The following is a 19683-nucleotide window of genomic DNA, read 5'->3' on the forward strand; positions in this document are numbered from 1 at the left end:
TCTCCTACATTGCTGGCCATTGGGAAGAATGTCTCTTACATTGCTGGCTATTGAGAAGAATGTCTCCTACATTGCTGGCCATTGGGAAGAATGTCCCCCTTACAGCCAAAAAGATCATTTGTGTCACCCAAACTGACCATCGGCAAATTTGCTCAAGGAACCACTAGCAATCTCTTGAGGAAACCCAGAATTCCACAGAAACTTGGTTGAGAATCGCTGCTCTGGGTGATGTAGTTCTTAAACCAGAGAAATAGAATTTCAGGGAGTGAAGTATACGATTATTTTTTTTGACAGTTTTTGTTTCTTTGAGCAGCATTTGGTTACTCCCTAACTTTTTGGAACCTACAAGCATGAACTGGCAACTAAGCTAATGGCCTATTGAAAGATCTTGCCATAAACATAATGGCTGGCACTGGACTTCTAGGTCCAATATGGCTATGACTTATATGGGTATCAATGCCTGTGGAAAAAAAAGGAGGGGAGAAGATCTGCTGCGATACTGGCTAAAAAAATCAAATCTAACCAACCAATAGAAGCAAGCCCAGCCAGCCCAGCGCATTCACCAGGTTGGTAAGGAAGCCTACAACCCAAACCCAGCGAATCTTTTATTAATTTCTGTAGCCACCTTTAGCATAAAACTCTACGAAACAACAAACAATCTGAAAAATCTCCAGCACTATCGGCATTGGTTCACATGCATCCTATATTTTAGCATATTGCATTTTAGGAAAACCCGCTTCCTAAATCTAGAAGAGCTCAGAAGATCTCAGACCATCCATCTCCTACTTTTATTACTCACCGCTCCTAAAAAATTGACATTGGCACAAATCTCTTTAATTATCTTTAAAATAACCATATATTGTAAGCGAACGTTCCTGAAAAATTCAGCGGCGTTAATTACACATTGAATTATTCATTGAATTATTCATACCGCTTCGTATAATTTAATTGTTTCTTCAGATCGGCTCAGAGTTTAACAGACGTAATTCATCACTGGAACTCTGTGTTTAAGATTTTATTGGCTGGATTAATGAGATTCTCCTCTTAACAACAATAAATAGTTACTTGCGCACTTACCATCTTTAAAGGAACCCGCGTGGCGCTGCATTTTTTTCTTTCCGAATGTTTTCTGGAAAATAAAATGATTAGTAAAATTGTTATGTGAAGGGTGATATGGGCGATGCAGCTTCAAAAAAGTAAAAGTCCATTGTATCTTGTCTGTATGAAATAAAGAAAAAGAACTTTGCTGTGCATCTATAGCCAAATAAGAGCCAGTGATGACATCTCATAACAACTTGTAAGCCAGCCAGCATAAAGGCAAAATGCCAGAAGCCAAATATAAAAGGTGCAAACAGATCTCAGAAATGTTCAGATACTTAAAACAAAAATTTCCCCCCAAAAAACTAGATATGGCTGCTAAACCTTGAAAGCTAATTTTGTTTAAGCTGACCTTGCAATTTCAGGCAATGGTTTGTTAACCTTCTAAAACCTGTAGTTGTCTGTGCTTTGCACCCATATATGTGTTTGACAGACCTCACCCCCGAGGTCTCATTTTTGGCTGGTTTAATATGGTGACTCCTTTTACCAGTAAGGATGATAGGTATAACTAAAGCCCTACTAAACCCAACACTACAAAAGGCAAATGACTAAAGCAATACTGTTTTGAAGTATCAAATATAAATGTTATAACCCCATTGTCCACATGATCCTGACCTCTTTAGATTTCTGTTAACACACTGAGGTCCTAAAACTGCTCACTGTCAACTTCTTGAGACTACAAGTTTTGCCCCTCCTCATGGAAACAAAGGGATGATGGGTATGTAGTCAGACATCTACTGTTTCTCCTACATTGGGTGTTACATGGTCACTTCTGATTGATCCTTGAATCAGATGAATCCATAGAAGAAAAGAAATAGCTATAATGCAATGTGCAAGCACATCGGACCATAAGTATATTCTGTTTACCACGCTGGTTCTTTACACTTTTTGTAATCACTTATCAACATGATTACTATTAGAATTTGTCTTGTTTCAATGTGCCTGAGTTTAGCTTTAAAGTAGACAGAACATAGCAGTTTTATTAATCAACTCACACATGACAAAAGCCGGTTAATATATGTAAAGACTATTGCTAAAATTCCTGCAATATCAATCATTATGTTAATGAATTAAAATTTCACTTTATCATTATCTAAAAGTGTGTACAAAGTGCTTAGAACAATAATATGTTAAACTAACCTTTGATCTTCCTGGGCTCCTCGGGGGTGGAGCATTAGGATCCTCTGAAACTGGCTTCAGGGTTGACATTGGCTTTATAGGCTGTAAATCTTCATCTTTAAAACCCCTCATAGCTGCCCTGTAAGATTGATTTCTCAAATTCCTTTTTAATCCACCAACATTCATATCATCCTCTGAAGGAAATTCAGGAGTGGATAGCCTCTTCTGCTCCTGCTGTAGAAGTTCCTTACTAAATGTAGTTGAGGCAATAGTGTGGTGCCGAGGAGCCTTAGTCTTTGTGGCAATGGCCAAACTTTTTGGAATCATTTGTTGAGTGCCTAGTTTTTGGGCAGCTGGGCTTTCTGTGCTGAGGATAACCCGGTGGGCCTCCACTGGGGAAGGGTTCCGGTCCGGTAAAAAGGAGGCATTATCCATGGGTTTCAATGATTTTCGCTGCATGGAGGAGTGGGCTGTAGCGTTGCCATTTTTTTCATATACAAGATAGGATTTATCGCCTACAGATGGGTCTGAATATCTGTTAGACATGGTGGAGACGGCTTCTAAAATTAAAAAAAAAAATTAAATCCTATTAAATTTATATGAAAAAACATTTTTACCATTTATATACAATGACATTTCAAACAGAACATTTATCGTGGAAGCAATGGCCATAATCAGCGAGCAACGGAGAAAAGGACCAATCACCTGTTGAAAGACCCCACCCCAGAGGTCTTTTGGTTGGTTGATTTATTATACATTGTTCTGTGTAATGGAGGTTCATCTTGTTGAAGGAGAAGGGTTTTGCTCCCTTGGGTCAAAGATGTTTCTCAATGACTGGTGGCTTAGTGATCAACAAACAGCAGGAAAGATAAAGGATCCACAAATCCACTGAAAAAAAAAAGTAGCAGGGAGACTCATACCCTGCATGTCCTCAGGTACAGCTTCCTCTCCAGTAAGGAGAGGAGAATACAGCACATTAAACACATCAAAAAATCTGTTTATGTCTCACAACCCCCCCCCCAGTCTAGGAGCTGAATAACAAACTGCAGGCTTATTGATCAGCAGAGACAACACGGATATCTTATATCCCCTGCAACATTTTCTTATTCACTGTAAAGCAAGCAGGCACAGCCTATATGAGATTAGCAACTCTGATCTAAATTGCAGCGCCGCATTGTTGCCATTCCATCGCAGGATGCCATAGCTCCATTTTTTAAAATTTTACCCATATGGTCCTGCGTTAACTTGATTTGGGCTAAAATCTACTCACCACTACAGGAACAGATAAGGTGATCACAAAACAGGAAATCCTGCAAACTGATAATAAAACCGGCTTTGTTTACTCCAGGTGAGATGTTATTGCAGTGCAGGATGAGATAGAAAGTCTGATTGCATGTTGCAGCACAGGTATAGACGTGTTTGCATTCATGTTTTAAAACTTTTATTTCGTATGCACGTCCGCTTCCCCTTTATAACAACTTTCCAAGAACTTGCCACATCCACAGCTCCAGCATTGCCCCGTTACCCAGGGATTCCACCCCCTCCTGTAGAATGTAAGCTCACGAAGACAGGACCCCCTATTTTTCTCGGTATAATAAGTGTACTTGAGCAATATTGGGTACTATGTGTTTACTTTGCATTATTTATGTATTTATTCACGTCTATTGGTAGCATTAGTATTGGTAGCAGTGGGGCTGTAATGAATTGATATGGACTGCTGTCCTTATTGCACTCTGTACAGCTATATGGAAGATGATAGCGATTAGGGATGAGCGAGAATGCCTCTGACATTCTTGCAAAAATTTCCTCGAACTTCCAATGGGTCCGCAAAATTGGTTTGCTGAATTTTCGCGGACCCATTGGAAGTTCGAGGAAATTTTCGTGAGGATGTCAGAGGCATTCTCGCTCATCCCATCGGAAGATCGAGGAAATCATTACAGGATGATTCCCATGGCTGCATTCATGACCAAGCCCTCATTTAACCTCTAGTGCAAAGGGATCACACACTGACAGGAGGAGTACCTTGGCTGCATTCATAAATGCAGCCGGGGTATTCCTCCTGTCAGTGTGAGTACCGTGGCTGTGCTCATCAATTATTGCAGCTGTGGGAATCATCACAGAATGATTCCCACAGCTGCATTCATTCATGATGAGCACAGCCGCGGTACTCCTGTATTGCTGGATGGAGAATCTCTATACAAGAACACGTACTACAGGGCTGCAAGAGCAATCAGGGGAGCAAAGCTATTAGCTCCGCTCCTGATTGCTCTTGCAGGTCCCAAAAAATTTGATCTCGACAGCTAAATTTACACAGGCCGTTCTCGCTAACATGTTCGATAAGCGAGAACGACCCCATTCGGCACGAGTTCGAATTTTAAAATCTCGCTCATCCCTAATAGCGTTATATAAATATAAAACAATAACAGAATATGAAAAGGCAAGAATTTTCAGAAAAAGCGACCTGTTCGGTTATACAGACTGAGCAAGCTGCAACTATATGATGTGCTCTTTAGGATTTAATAATCAAACACAAGTTTTGAGATACAGTAGGCAAAAATTTCTCAGTGGTTGGATGGCTTTAATGGAGAGAACGTTGTCACCAGAATGGAGGTTTTGGTATTATCTCCAAAAGGGACCACAAAAAATAGATGATAGGGATTCATGGCTTCACTTGCTCTTGGTGCCCCTCTTAGGGATTGTTTTCCCATTCCCCCCCCCCACAGTGACAACATTGTGCCCGTATACAAAGCCAGAACTCCAGAAACTTTTGTGTTGGCTGTTGCTCTCTTCCAGTTTAACAGATCCCAGCTATTTCCATGGACTAAGGAACACCTCACTGCAGCTGTATGTACTGCTAGCCATACAAGGCTTGGAAGTTTTAATTCAACATTGTATTTAAGAAAAATATCAGTGTGTGGGTGTTGGGCATGGAATGGAGCAGATTGTTAGGTGCTTGATGGTAGATAGTGATGGTTCTGTACCCACTGACCAATGTAGGGCCAGCTTGATGGAGAAACGTTGCTCCCTTAGATGTCATCCCATATTAGTTGATCATGTGATGGCTGGATGGGGACACAGATTTATTTTTCAGAGTAATTCTATTCCCTAAATTCATATTTATTCCCACAGCCAGGCAAATGTTCCTTGCTGCCCCCAGCACATCTCTATGGACAGGCAAAGTGAAAGTGAAGCTACATTACATCCTGGTTAATCACAAAGCTGGAACACTGAGGAACTCTTCATGTAGTGATAGTGGAAGTATATCAGGAGGAGAGGAGATTAGATAGGAAGGAGCAATGTGTCCCAAACTCACCCCTCCAGGAAAAGCATTAAAGGGACAGAGACGGGTGGGGGTGACTGTGGAGGGGGCAATCAGCTTCCAATCAGATTGGATGATGATCTACAGGGCACATTCTGTAAGCACCCCACCACCATCCCCAAAGAATTAAAACCTATCTTTAACTTAACGTAAAACAGCCAAGGTTACAGATGCATCCAAACAAAAAGGTGTGCAAAGTCTTACTTTAGAAAGCAGCTAGAGAAACCTATCATTTGCCAGCTGCAGAGAAGAGCCCTTGCTACCCATGTAGAAACAGCAGTCTCCCTGCAGAGGTCCAGCATGCCCCCTACTGGGTCCAGTATACACTGCAGTCACCATCAGGAAACCAATCCAGGGCAATGATGTGCAGCCAATACTGGAGCAAGTGCATGTAGATAGGAAGTAAGTGAACAAAATATCACAAGCACTGAGATTTAAAAAAGCTGAACCTGGGGACACCATGAGAGTGCATGCATGCTAATCTGTTCTGTGAGATTACCAAATTCAAATACATGTGCAAGAAACCTCAGATGAAAGGCACATAGCACTTCCAGGACAGTGTCCAGCACTTGCAGCAAATGGTTTCAATGCTGGGACTGCTATGGCAGAGGACTTTATCTGTTGCTTCTTGCACGGGTATGTTCCACTCCTTTTAGGAAATCTGTTTGGCTTTATGTTCCCCCGTCCTGAACTCACTGTATGCACAAAGCTTTTGTGATCCCTACTGTAAAGTGAGTCAGGAGCTCAAACACGGATTTCAGATTACAATGTAGATCCCCGGAGTTTGGCGACGCCCTTTCTGCGCAAACTTATCGTCCACAGGCCCACAATGCATCCAAATCACAGGGCGTGGGTTGGTTTATTTTATTTTTCCCAACTCCTAAACAAAAGCAGAGTGGAGAGCCCCGGGGCTTATCATTTTCTGCACAGGACTTCATAGGAAGGTTTGCACAGAAACAAATGAGACGATAAACCGTACAGCCAATAGAAACTGGAGAACGGCACGACATCTACATTGAGAGATTTATTTATAAATTAGGGAATCTGACATTCCCCGGTGGGATTCCTCCAGGTTCATGTGTTTTAATGGCAGTAATTGATTCCAACCAGGGAATGTTTGAAGGTTCCGTCTTATAAATAATGCCCTAGGGGTACATGCCGGTGCTCCATGGAGAGCCAGGCGGTTTAGCTTCTCATTCCTTTAGCAACATTACTGAGCTTTTAAATATCTCCAGTTCATGTTTAAATAAAGAAATGGACAAAACCCAACTGATTATTCATTACTAACATTTCAGGTAAACCAGAATACAAGGAAAGCATCTATAGCAATAATCTTCCAATTGGTTATGGGGCATATTTGGAAAATATCACACCACTGTCCATGAAGAATTAAAGAATAACTAAACTTTCAGTGTAAATCAGCCAAATATATTACAGGTGAATTAAAAAGGTGTGCAAAATATTTCCCTTGAATGCCACAGATCAGCCAGTCCCAGCATGTTTGAGGGGGACTACCCATATCAGTTAGGGTTCACCTTTAGTTTTCTTTAAGGGACAGGGAAGCTCCACTGAATGAAAATGACACAAAGACCTTGAGGGTCTTGTGGAAGACAGAGAACGCCAACCAGTGGTCTGCCAGAAAAAAATGGACAATATTTGCAATGTTTATGTTTTATTATGAATAAAACAAGAATAATATTCTATTAAATTCTGAATGACAATTTTTGCCTTTTTTATTGCACTAAATTCATGAACTGTACTAGAGACGGAAATACAAGGGAGGCACAGCGTGACGTCAGTGTAGTATTAGGTTGTTTGAGGCAACGTTGCCGAGCCGTACGCTTCAGTATTGTTTCCACCATTACAACAGTCACCCCACTCCACCAATACCGATTCTCATCCCATTGTTTTATTTTATTTATTTCTCAAATGTTTTAGGTAAGTATGACCTTAGCTGTGTAGTTTTCTTAACTGTTATATTTAATGGCATCAAAAAGTTTGGCTTTGATAACTATGATTTCTTGTATGTTCTTTGATTCATCCAAAAGATAAGCGACCGCTGCTCTGGGGCTGGAATGATGGAGTTGTGGGAGGAGCGAGGGACTCCTATTGGTTGAGTCTTGCTATAAGGAATTAGATCTTAATACAGATATTAAAAAAACGGTCCCTGAAATCAATCTTTTGTGATCATTTGTGGTGACAGGAGAACAAACAAGCACCATACAGACAGAGCTGATCATTTCTGTGGAAAGGAGAGGGGGTTGGATAAGCTGGGGCACCCCCACTGTGTGCTCCTTAATAGAGAATTCCAGCCAATACCAAGGTTGGTCATTTAATGATCCATCGTGGCAGATCACATAAAAAATGTCACATCAGTTGTCTATATGTAAGATTTTCACCCGAAATGATCACAATCACTCGTCTTTTCCAGTAATTATCTGATTTGTGAATGTAGCCTAAATGCCGTTGTCTGATTGCTGAGCTCCTAAAGGAGTTGGATGGAGTATTGATCATTGAGGACCGCCAGTGCTTTTCTCCAGTCATTGGAAATGTTCAATCACAATGTATGTTCTATATTTTGCGGTAATGAAATTTATTTCCCCTCGACAGCACCAAGTGGACATTTGTGGTGCAGAAGAGTGAAACCCCAGAGGGAGGTGTCCCATAAAGAAAGATGAAGGACTCTTGGAATTGGGATTCTCTGCAGGTTGATTAGGTGGTGGCCATGTCACTTAGGAAGACACCTGTGATGGGTTGGTTTGGTCCAGGTGATGTACAGGGTTCCCCATGACTTTCCCTATGCGTGCCTCTGGTGGCCCTTATCCTGCAGATTACAGGATTGCTGGGAGTGATCCCTATTACAAGCAAACTTCCTGCATGGAAACATCCTCAAACCAAAAGGTGAACTCAACAACATTTGCTGCACACTGTGTTCTTCTACAAGCTAAAGCCTTTATGTGAAAATTCCCATCTGAACACAGATCTGCAATGCACAATAAAAATACACCAAGTGCCCCAAAGTGTGTGCAAAATGTGCAGCTATTACTGCGCGTGAGCCTTACAAAAGAAAAGTAGCTCGAAGTTAACATTCCAAGCTCACCAGGTGTCAAAATCTCAACGAAACCAAGAAAGGTCACACAACAAAACTGTACAAAAGGCGGCAATCTGAAGCCAAACTTGTAATAATCCAGAGATCTGCCTGCAGGCTGGAGACAGCCGATCAGAGAGGAGGAGGGGGAACGTGACTCAGATAGCCGCAAACCAAAATCATTTTTAATGCAACACTCAGCACTTCCCAACAACAATGCAAACTGCACACCGCAATATTTGGAAGTCATCTTTACAATAAACCAAGACATGACATTTTCTTAATAGATTTGTGACCGCACCTTACAGAGCCCAACTTTGCTGTGCTGACAGTTGCAAGTGACAACTTTCTGGATATTTTTGCTTTGCCGGGTACAGAGAGCTGTGGAGCTGACACCAAATACAACCTCAGATCAGGATCAACTTCCTAGATTGTAAGCTCTTCGGGGCAGAGTCCTCTCCTCCCCCCGTGTCATTGTTTGTATCTGTCTGTCATTTGCAACCCCTATTTTCTGTACAGCGCTGCGTAATATGTTGGCGCGATATAAATCCTGTTTATTAACAATAATAATATTAACAATGTGGGCGGCTGTAATGTGTTTATTATTTGGGAAGAAAAATGTTTTTTGGGTTAAAAAAATAAACTTAGCCGAGGAACACAAATATATGACAACAGTTTGTTCTGAAAGGGTTTTATGGTGGTCAGTAATTAAAACCAGGGCGTTGGTTTTTATGTTTATAGCACCAGCATATACTGTGGTGTTGTACAAAGGCTGTATTTGAGAGATAGAAGTATTAAAGCATAATGTACTTGAATGGGAAGTGGAGTGAGCAAGCGGAGAAGAGCTTACAAACAGAAAGGAATTTTCAGGGATTTCCAAGGCACTGGAGAGCAGAGATAATCCACAGCTATCTACAAGCGTGCAGGAACTAGCGAGCCCATGTATGGGGCAGCCCAGCAATGCATGCAGATGGAGCACAGATTGTTCACAACTTTTGCTGCAAAGTTCCCCAATTTGGCTCTTACCTGGCTGGGGGTTCCCAGAAGATTATTAGAGACCCAGGCTGGGGTGACTAGAGATCTTCATGGTGTAGTCTTGCAGAGGACATAATTCTCAGCTCACTGTAGTGTCTCCTCCCTTCACTCATTTCCTGTCTTCTGTCTGTGGGTCAGCCCCATTGAAATGCTGACATCACTCAGGTGTGTGCAGGACTGAAAGCTGCAGAACTTCCCAGAAAAGGCGGCGGTGTGCAGATCAGCCAACAGACTGGAATGGCCTGCTTACCTCTAGGAGGTCAGGATTGCAGCTGCTGGGTTAGGGAATGTTCAAGGAGAATGGCTGAGCAGATGATGGGGGAACTACAACTCCCAGCATGCATGGAAAGCTTTCTAGGAAAATATGGCACAATTGTTGGAACGTCATCCACTAGTGTCCATTGTGCCCCATGCACCAAACTTTTTTTATGGTAACACCAATCTGCTGCATTAGTTCCCATCCACATTAATAAAAAAGAAAAGGGTAACAATTGCGTCTCAAGGGTTACAAGTTTTTATTCTGCTGTTGAGTTTTATCCTCCTTATTTGTCCCAGTGACCATTACAACAAAGGATTATTTCAGACCTGCCATAGCGTTCTGTCGCAGTCTGGGCCTCAGTTGCATCCTCTCCTATTCAAGTGAATGGGAGAGGCTGGGAAGCTTTTCTTTCAATGTGGCTGTAGCTGTGGCACATTTTGGCACAGTCCCTAAAAGCGACATGTTGTTATTCTGTGCTGATTTGTTCCGTGGCTGCACTTGAATGCAAATCTGGTTACCTGCATTGCATTTGTTCACTTCTGGGAGTACAGCACCAGCGCTAACTGCACTGCAGGGCCCTAAGCCAGACAATTGGGAAAAATATAAAGGCTTTGCGTTGTCTCTTGGGCAATAGGTGGGAGAAAATACCCCAATAGGGACGCTGGTTCCAGTGACAACTCTCTGGGATGAAACTTTTATTCACTTTGGGGGGTTCAACACTCATTTCCTGTTGTGTCTTCAGGACAGGAAGTGAGGGGAAATCCTCTTTTACTGGGTGCAAACTACATAAGAAATTACCCTTTGCCTGCTGGTGATGCATTACTCCTTAACATATGCGTCATGTGCAGTTCAAGGTGCCAATAATGCACTCTAGGCTCATGCTGCATTAACATTTGTGTAGTGGTGGCCATCAGGGGTATGCGCCAGGGTCAGGTGGGTTCATTGGGTTCATATACTGGTATTGGGGGGAATTAATTTTGCATAAATTGCAACTAAATGCATTGCACGTAAATATATTTTATTGCGACATGCATATGTACACTGGGATTGGGGGATTCCTCTTTATTCATTGGTTATTAATCAGAACCATATCCAAAAAGCCTCATGTGCATATTGGAAAGTTTCCTACATTAATTCTTTCAACACTAAAATGTAAAATTCAGTAAAGTCATTTTATTGATAAAACACCTACGAAATTCAGGCGGTTGGCTGTGGTCATGTGACCATGGGTGGGAGTGCAGTGGAGGAGGACAGAGAGTGGGAGGGAGACAATTAACTCTTTTATTGCTGGAGGGTGAAGGGTGACATTCCAGGCCTTCCAGCCACTGTCACTGCACTGCGGCTATGGGAAAAGAAGAATTCTGCCGCAGGGATCCTTCTCTGTGTGTGTTGGGGACACCACATGTGCAGCAGCTGTGCGAATGCTTACTGATCAGTGATTATTTAAGAAGCAAAAGTACAAACTGAGATATATACACTCACTGCCCATGCCGAGTAATCAGCAGTGGAAATTTGTTTTAGTTTTTAGGTTCCTTTTGTACAAACTTTGGGCTTATTTAAAGATTGCACACCTCCTCCCAAATCTCACCCTGTTCTTCTATGTGACCACCATTAGCAGTACTTTTTTTTTGGATAAAGTGGGGAAGTTTTGGATAATTGTATTATTTTTAATCAATAGCAAGTTTTGGATAGGCAGCATTGGAAGGATTACTGGGATAGGGGGGGAAATCTCTCTAGCAGCAACACAATCAGAAATAAAATTCAAGTAGTGCGATTCTAGGTTCTGTATTGTTGTCTGTTTCCTTGCAGATTTTGCTTTAATTCCTGTCTGGTAAAATGTTGCCCACAAAAACAGGAGTGGAAATCTCTCCAACATGGCCCCAGATAGCAGGAAAACCAGACAGGGGGTCCCAACATTTCCCCACTATATCCAAAAGGCAGAATGTAATTCTCCTATGCAATTATTTTGGACGATATTCCCCCTAACGTGATTGGCTCTTTGTTTTTCCCTTACAAGGACTGATCATGTGACTGTAGCCAGAAGACCCTCCCACTAAGCTCCCAGGGAACAGGAAGTGGTTGGGATGCATGTCAGTATTGCAGAACTGGAACGGGTAACAATTGGGAATGATGCATATCACTAACCTGGAGAGGAAGACAACTTTAGTTTCAAAAATTAAATAAAAATTTGGTAGCTTAGCAGGAAAAAAAAAAACAAGCAGCAATACTCACCTCCTAATTAGGGTTGGATGACACCCATTGGCATTAAACCCACCAATTGTGAGCCCAGGATATCATAGACACACCCCCTCAGAGCATATCACCACATCAGCATGGAATCACCATAGAATAGAGAGCAGTATAATGTTATTATGGAAGGAGAAGACGAGGGCCCGGTGTGGTGTCACATGACCAGCTAGAACACTTCATTTTGGGTAAGGGGTATTAAAAAAAAAAGTGCAGGGGAGGGGGAGTTAAGCATTAATTAAAGTCCAGTTCAAGTGGTTCACTTTAGGGCTATGTATTGTCAAGAATTCGGTGATTCCATATCATGATACCAGGGTTACCATTCAATATATCATGATACTGTTAGCAAGGCGATATATTGCAATCTAATCAACATTATCTAATTTTGCAAAACTGTCAAAGTGTTAGGAACCCCGCAAAGAACCTGCTGGCTCCCTTCCCTGCCATTGAATTCCAGATTCTGGGCTTGGTGCAGCACTATTGGATTGGATGTCCCCGTCTTTGTGATGTGACCGCTGCCCATTGCCAATATTGTTATAATACCGCGATAATATCAAATGTATCGATACTTTACTATACCCCTGGTTCAAATGTACTTATAAAGAACCAACTGTGTCCGCAGAAACAGCACAAAGCGGGTCAGGCGCAGCCTCATCTACATTACCTTATTAAAGTTTGACCCCAAGCTGCATTTTTAATAGCAAGGTATCACTAAACCAAAGGTATCAATATTTTTTTCCACCCCGATTCAAATGCACCTCTAAAGATCCTTCTGTGTCCGCAGAAACAGCACAAAAAGATCAGGCGCAGCCTCAAAACTGCCATTTATATTACCCTATTGAAGTCAATGACAATCTGCATTTCAATCATACAGTATCACTGAATACCATACCAAATATATCAATATTTTGTTACCTCCCAGGTTTAAATGCACCTCTATAGAATTTGACCCAATCCCTTCTGATCTACTCCGTGCCCATTCCTCCACCCTGGCCCCGGCCCTAACCGAACTATTCAACCTCTCCCTTTCCACTGGTAAATACCCCTCAGCTTTTAAACATGCCATAATTCTCCCTATCCTAAAGAAACCCTCACTGGACCCCTCCTTACCCTCCAACTACCGTCCTAGTTCCCTTCTCCCATATGTCTCCAAACTCCTTGAACGCCTTGTCTACAAAAGACTCACCCATTACCTGAGCACCAACTCTCTCCTTGACCCCCTCCAGTCTGGTGAGCTGCCCATTCCACCGAAACAGCCCTTACTAAAGTGGCCAATGTCCTCATCAGAGCTAAGTCTCAAGGCAACTTTTCCCTGCTCCTTCTCCTTGATCTTTCACAAATCATGGCTCCATTGGTATCAGTGACACTGCTCTCTCTTGGTTTGCTTCCTATCTGTCTGACCGCTCCTTTCAAGTTTCTTTCAATGGTAATTCCTCCTCACCCACTCTCCTCCATGTTGGTGTTCCCCAAGGGTCAGTCCTTGGACCGGTTCTCTTTTCTCTGTACACCTCCTCTCTCGGTAGTCTCATATTCTCCTTTGGCTTACAGTACCATCTGTATGCTGATGACACTCAAATCTATCTGTCCACCCCTGACCTGTCTCCCTCAGTCCTGGATAAGGTCTCATGCTGCCTGTCGGCCATCTCATCATGGATGTCTGACCGATTCCTGAAACTCAACCTGGATAAAACAGAACTCCTCATCATCCCCCCCTCAAATTCCAAATCCCCCCCTGACATATATCTAACTGTTAACAACACTGTTATTCGGCCCTCCCCTCAGGCACGTTGTCTTGGTGTCACCTTTGACTCGGCCCTCTCATTCACCCCCCATATTCAGAACATTTCCAGGTCCGGTCACTTTCACCTACGCAACATCTCCAAAATCCGCCCCTACCTGTCCCCTGAGACCACCAAACTCCTTGTACATGCTCTTATCATTTCTCGTCTGGACTACTGTAACCTCCTCCTCTCTGGTATTCCACTAACCCGACTCTCTCCTCTACAATCTATTATGAATGCTGCAGCCAGACTCATCCATCCTTCCCTCCGCTCCTCTTCCGCTACATCTCTTTGTAGTTCTCTCCATTGGCTTTCATTTCACCTTAGAATCAAATTTAAGCTCCTGTGCTTTGCCTTCAAATCCCTCCACAGTTATTGTCCCACTTACATTTCTGACCTGGTAAAAAATACTCCCCCAGCCGCTCTCTCCGCTCCTCCAATGACCTACTAATGACTTCCTCACTCATAACCTCATCACACGCACGGTTACAAGACTTCTCTAGAGCTGCTCCAACTCTCTGGAATGGTCTTCCTCGTCCTATTCGGCTTGCTCCTACTTTCTGCTCATTTAAAAGAGCGCTCAAAACCCATTTTTTCAATCCCACCTACCCGTCTTCTGTCTTTTGAAACCACCACTACTTCCCACTACTACATATCTCCCATCCTATTGTGTATGAAATTCCCCCACCTACTAGATTGTAAGCTCTTCAGGGCAGGGTCCTCTCCTCCTATATCACTGTCTGTATTAGTCTGTTATTTGCAATCCCTATTTAATGTACAGCGCTGCATAATACATTGGCGCTATATTAATCCTGTTTATTAAAATTAATATTAATAATAATAATAGAACCAGCTGTTTCTGCAGAAACAGCACAAAGCAGGTCAGGTGCAGCCTCAGTCATCTACACTACCCCATGTAAGTCAAGGACAATCTGCATTTCTATCCCACAGATGCAGCAAACAATGCGTGTTTACATCAGAATGGAAGTTTCCTTTAAATGCAGAATTTTTTTTGTGCTTACCCAAATCTCATCCAGCGTGTCATGAAGTGGGCCCTCAGGCCATTTGTATCTCAACACCCTCCAGCAATGGAATTTCTACAACATTCCTAAGTGAAGAGCTTTGTCTTCTAATCACTAATGTCACACCAGCCCAGTGCTGGGGAGAGGCCTTGGCATGGCTGCTGTCCAACCTGTGCACAGAAAATAAACTTATTGGTAATATGGGCACAAAGGTGAATGGGGCAGATGTACGAACTGTTGTCTTCTACGCTGGGTGCATGTAAAGCTGCGTAGATATGTCCCATGGACGTCTGAGGAGTGTTGTCAGAAACAATCTTTCATGATCATTTCCAGTGACAGATGAACAAATTAGCATTGTACTCACAGCACCATTCTGTTCAATGGAGATGGGAGGGAGGAGGATAAATGACCGGCTCCCCGCTGTGTTCTCCTCAAAAGATGGGCAGTAGATATAATATGTAGGTAGATGAAGAGACGGGTCAAAGTATTGAACTTGATCAGTGTTTATGTTGAACTGATGAGTTATATTGTTGTCATAGAATCTTGGAATATTCTCTTCTTGAAATGTCCTGAGGAAGCAGAATGAAATCTGTGAAACGCGTCGAATAATAAGGAAATATTTGAACAATACCACATGTGAAATATGTTACAAAAAATATATTTGCTATACTTTAGATTTGATTTTGAATAAAGTGTTTAAGAAAGCTACAAGGTGATTGTATTAGTTTTTTTTTAAAAGTTCCAAACCTCAATTTGTTGTTGTTTGCACATCTGAGCTGCATCTTGATTCCGAGTTGTGTATTAATAGGTATTAAAGCAGAGGATCAGAACACCAACCAGGCCAGCTTTATAATAAGGAACCAGCAATGGCAGCTCAGATATTCTTTCTGATTTGTCCACTCTAAACAGAAATCATTAGACCATGGTGTTGTTCTCTTTATATTTGTTTTAAAGTTTGTTGAAGGAGAACTGCTGATTAATATGGTTTATTGCACTTTGTCCTCTGTGTTGTTTCTTTCCATTTATGATTGAGAAATACAAATATTACAAGTCTGCTGTAATTACAGGTTTGACAGGTACAGCTTGCTGAAATAAAGTCAGAGCTGGGTGGGTCCCTTTATGCACAGTGTGGTATCAGCAGCTGTGCCGTGCTGTCCTCTGCTGGTGATATGTAAGCATTACATGTGCCACTCCTGAATTCAGTCTTTAGAATCCCAAGGTAGTTTGTGTGATAATCAAAGAGGAAAGATAAAAAAAAAAAAATCTTGACCAGGTCAGTTCCCTATTGCAGAAGGGTCGGGCTATGTGCAGCTTAGAGTACAATCCCAGCAAAGCTGGAATGAGTGAACTCATGTGTATGAGGGAGTTGCATTTTTCCTGCCAGACCAATCAAGAAAACTGAAGATCCCCAACACAAGAGTGAGAAGAGGTGAGTTTAGTAAATAAAATGGCAAGCAAATGGGTAAGTTTATTTATTTGGAGAAGAAACATCACCTGTCCCTTTTGCAATAAAGAACCTGCCTGTTTGCAATTATTTCATTTTAAACTTCACTTTCATTTTTTCTGATCTTTATAATGGCTTTATGTAGAGGCATCAATAAAAAAGTGAATCTGGATAGCTGACTTACTGTGTATTGCCTAGCATCCCTATTGATGTGAGATGTCAGCTTGATCTGGTCATGTCTAACATGTCTAACACAATAAGGTTCTAATCTCTGACCATTATATCATCACAGATCTGCAGGGACATAGTACTTATGTAAAGTCCAGCATGTGGAGCCCAGCAAAGGACCAGACATCTGACCACCAGGAGATGTGTTATATTAGAAGTTCTTCAGCTGTGCAAAAGAGCAACAACTTTAATCTTGAATGGGGGGCATCATAAGTAATAATATTCTTCTTTTACAGGGTTTCTTTAATAATGATAATGGTGAGGGGGACACTTTAAATATCCTATAAAGACATGAAAATTAGGAGCTTAGACCTTTAAGGGCCCCAAACAGCCTATTTCCCCCTCTTTAATTGCAGGCTAGTTTCTTCAGTGTTTCTCAACCAGGGCTCCTCCAGAGTTTGCTAGGCGTTCCTTGAGCAATGAGCAGTTTGCAACTCTCAGGTCAGTTTAGGTGACACCAATAATCTTTTTGGTGTGTAAGGGTGACATTCTTCCCAATGGCCAGCAATGTAAGAGGCATGCTTCCCATTTACCAGCATGCTAATATACTGTAAACTGTGGATATTGACCTTATACCAGGGGTTCCTTAAAACCTGAAATGTTTTGGTGTAAAAAAGGTCAAAAAGGCTGCTCTAAAGTCACAGAACTGCAATTATTTATTGTTACAATGTTTGTATATTCAGATGCAACAATTGTTATCACATTGAGGATTTGTAAATTCTGAACAGCAATGATAAAACAATGAGTGGTCTGCATCTGCCATCTAGTGGTCATTTATGATATTGACACTGTTTGATTTTGCTATTGCTGAAGGTTCATTGGAAAACCCACTAAAGTTACTGAAAATGCAAGATTTTGGGAATGTTTAGATCCCTTCTTCAGGCATTATATCATCATTATTTTTAGTTAGCTATTGAAGAGTATCGCTTACAAACTTTCTGCATTGATCAATGCCAAAACCTAGTACAATAGTTTACTATTACTTTTCTGTGCAAAGTAACCCTTTATTTAAAATATCAAAGGGTCCTGTTAGCAATTCTGAGAGCAGGTCCTCTGATATCCAAGGCAAGGATGCCAGGACTTCTAGGATGGCAGTCTGGGAGCCAACTGAGGAAGCGCACAACAGACTGGCAACACTATTGCTAAATGTAAGGCTATATCTTATTTTATTCCAATTTTAATTTAAAGCTGAATATTTCTAATAGCTAAATACACAATTAATTATCAATATGTAGGCTGACTTATCTACCAAAAGCTTTTTAATTCTGTTCATGTACAGCCAGCAGGGACAATGTGCCATCCAATCTGTCAGCATTAAGAAATACAATGGTGTCACCTCCCAATGGGTCAGCAAAGTGACAGCAACACATTAATAAATCCTCTTCTTCAATGTTCAGGTTCTATGCCAGCACATGTGCATGTGGCAGAACCTGACTGGCTTCTAGTGATGCCCCTCCCCCAGTGGGAGGAGTCCCCGGGTTAAGGACATCCGATATATGGACGGTTTGCATGACTTGCAGAAGAAATCTTTTGCTAAGCACAGCTGAGGTTGTGGGTGATCTTAGGGGTCTGAGCTCTTTGTTAAACATTGTGTAACTCTTTAATGACCAAGACAAACTCTGCAGTTGTTTCTTTTTGCATATCAACGCACAGCTTGCTTCAGAAGTTAATGAATGTCTAGACTCCATAAAGATTTTTTCTTTTGTGATTATCTCACAGTGAGGATTTTATACGGTAACTGACACCACGCTGCCTAATAATATGTTGAGACAAACATCTGTCCTAATTCCATTTATTAAAATAATGTACCTGTTCCGACTTACATACAAATTCAACTTAAGAACAAACCTACAGTCCCTTTCTCGTATGTAACCCGACTACCTGTACATGACATTATGATAACCCTATAATGGACAACAACATGAAACAGTTCTTGTTATTAAGATATCTGTTATTATTAGGGGTGAGCGAGTTTTTAAAAATCGATCTCGTGGCAAATTCGGCCGCTCTCGCTTACCGAAATTGTAAGTGGGAATGGCCATTGTAAATTCGCCGATCGAGCTCGAATAAAATAAAAAAAAAGATTGCAGGCTGCACTGCATTTATTGATCAGCTCAGTGTGCGATCCCCGGCACGAGAGGTTAAGTGGGTTACAAGTTTCCCCATTCAAAACCTCTGTTGCTCTCTGATTGGCTGAGAAAATCTTTGGGGATACTTTCTAGTGCCGGGGATTGCAAACAGGATTCCCAGAGCTGCAAGAATGATTGCAGCTCTGAGAATCCACTGCGATCCCGGGGCACTAGAGGTTAATTACCCTCTGGTGCCCCGGGGATCGCAAACAGGAGGATTCCCAGGGAATCCTGTGAATCCCCTGTGAATTCTCCTGTCATAATTTCCTTGATCTTCCAATGGTTTTGCAGAATTGGTTCACCGAAACTCTGCGGAACCATTGGAAAATCGAGGAAATTTTCCTTGGTTATTATGTATTTGAATAAAGTTCAGATTTAAAAGAGAAGTCAATATAGTAGTACAATCATGACAATTTCCTTACTGTGGAGCTCCAGAGATTTACAGTGGTTTTAGAAAGTATTTAAACCCCACATTCACATTTCTCAGCAACCCATAATGACAAGGTGAATACACAATTTTGGACAATTTTGTAAATATATTAAAAAAAATAACAATAAAGTATTCAGACCTTTTTGCAAAGCCGTAGTCTATTTAGATTGCTTTGGGATCCTATGATCGAGTTCCCCCTTCATCATATTGTCTCATTGGGTACAATATTTATGTATCTGATCTAGTTGCACTTAGATATTTCATATTTGTCTAATGTTCACTTGTTCTTTAGCCCAACAAAAAGGGGTTCAGTGGAGTTATTTGGCATCTTCTGCCCAAACCCCAATCTCTGCTATATGATGAGCAGGTCATTAGGGACAATTACTTTCATGTATTATAGAACGTTTCTTGGCAATATTGCAGAATTTCAGCAAAAGATAATTCCGCTGTGTGATTTTGCTGCAGAAACATATCCAGCACACTT

The 19683-nt window shown here is 41.6% G+C and overlaps 1 protein-coding gene across 1 annotated transcript in view; it reads right to left on the reverse strand.

Annotated features, from left to right (window-relative positions):
• The window catches only part of ARHGEF16 (Rho guanine nucleotide exchange factor 16), a 30339-nt gene extending 20517 nt beyond the window's left edge, over nt 1-9822 (reverse strand). The window contains exons 1-3 of the mRNA XM_072426007.1: nt 9651-9822; nt 2239-2777; nt 1078-1129 (exon numbers count right to left, since the gene is read on the reverse strand). Coding sequence (XP_072282108.1) covers nt 1078-1129; nt 2239-2763 — 577 coding nt within the window. The 5' untranslated portion in view covers nt 2764-2777; nt 9651-9822. The remainder of the gene's footprint in view (nt 1-1077; nt 1130-2238; nt 2778-9650) is intronic.
• Nucleotides 9823-19683: the final 9861 nt, after the last annotated feature.

Source organism: Pyxicephalus adspersus, chromosome 11 (assembly GCF_032062135.1).
Source record: "Pyxicephalus adspersus chromosome 11, UCB_Pads_2.0, whole genome shotgun sequence".
In the NCBI taxonomy this organism is placed as follows: domain Eukaryota; kingdom Metazoa; phylum Chordata; class Amphibia; order Anura; family Pyxicephalidae; genus Pyxicephalus; species Pyxicephalus adspersus.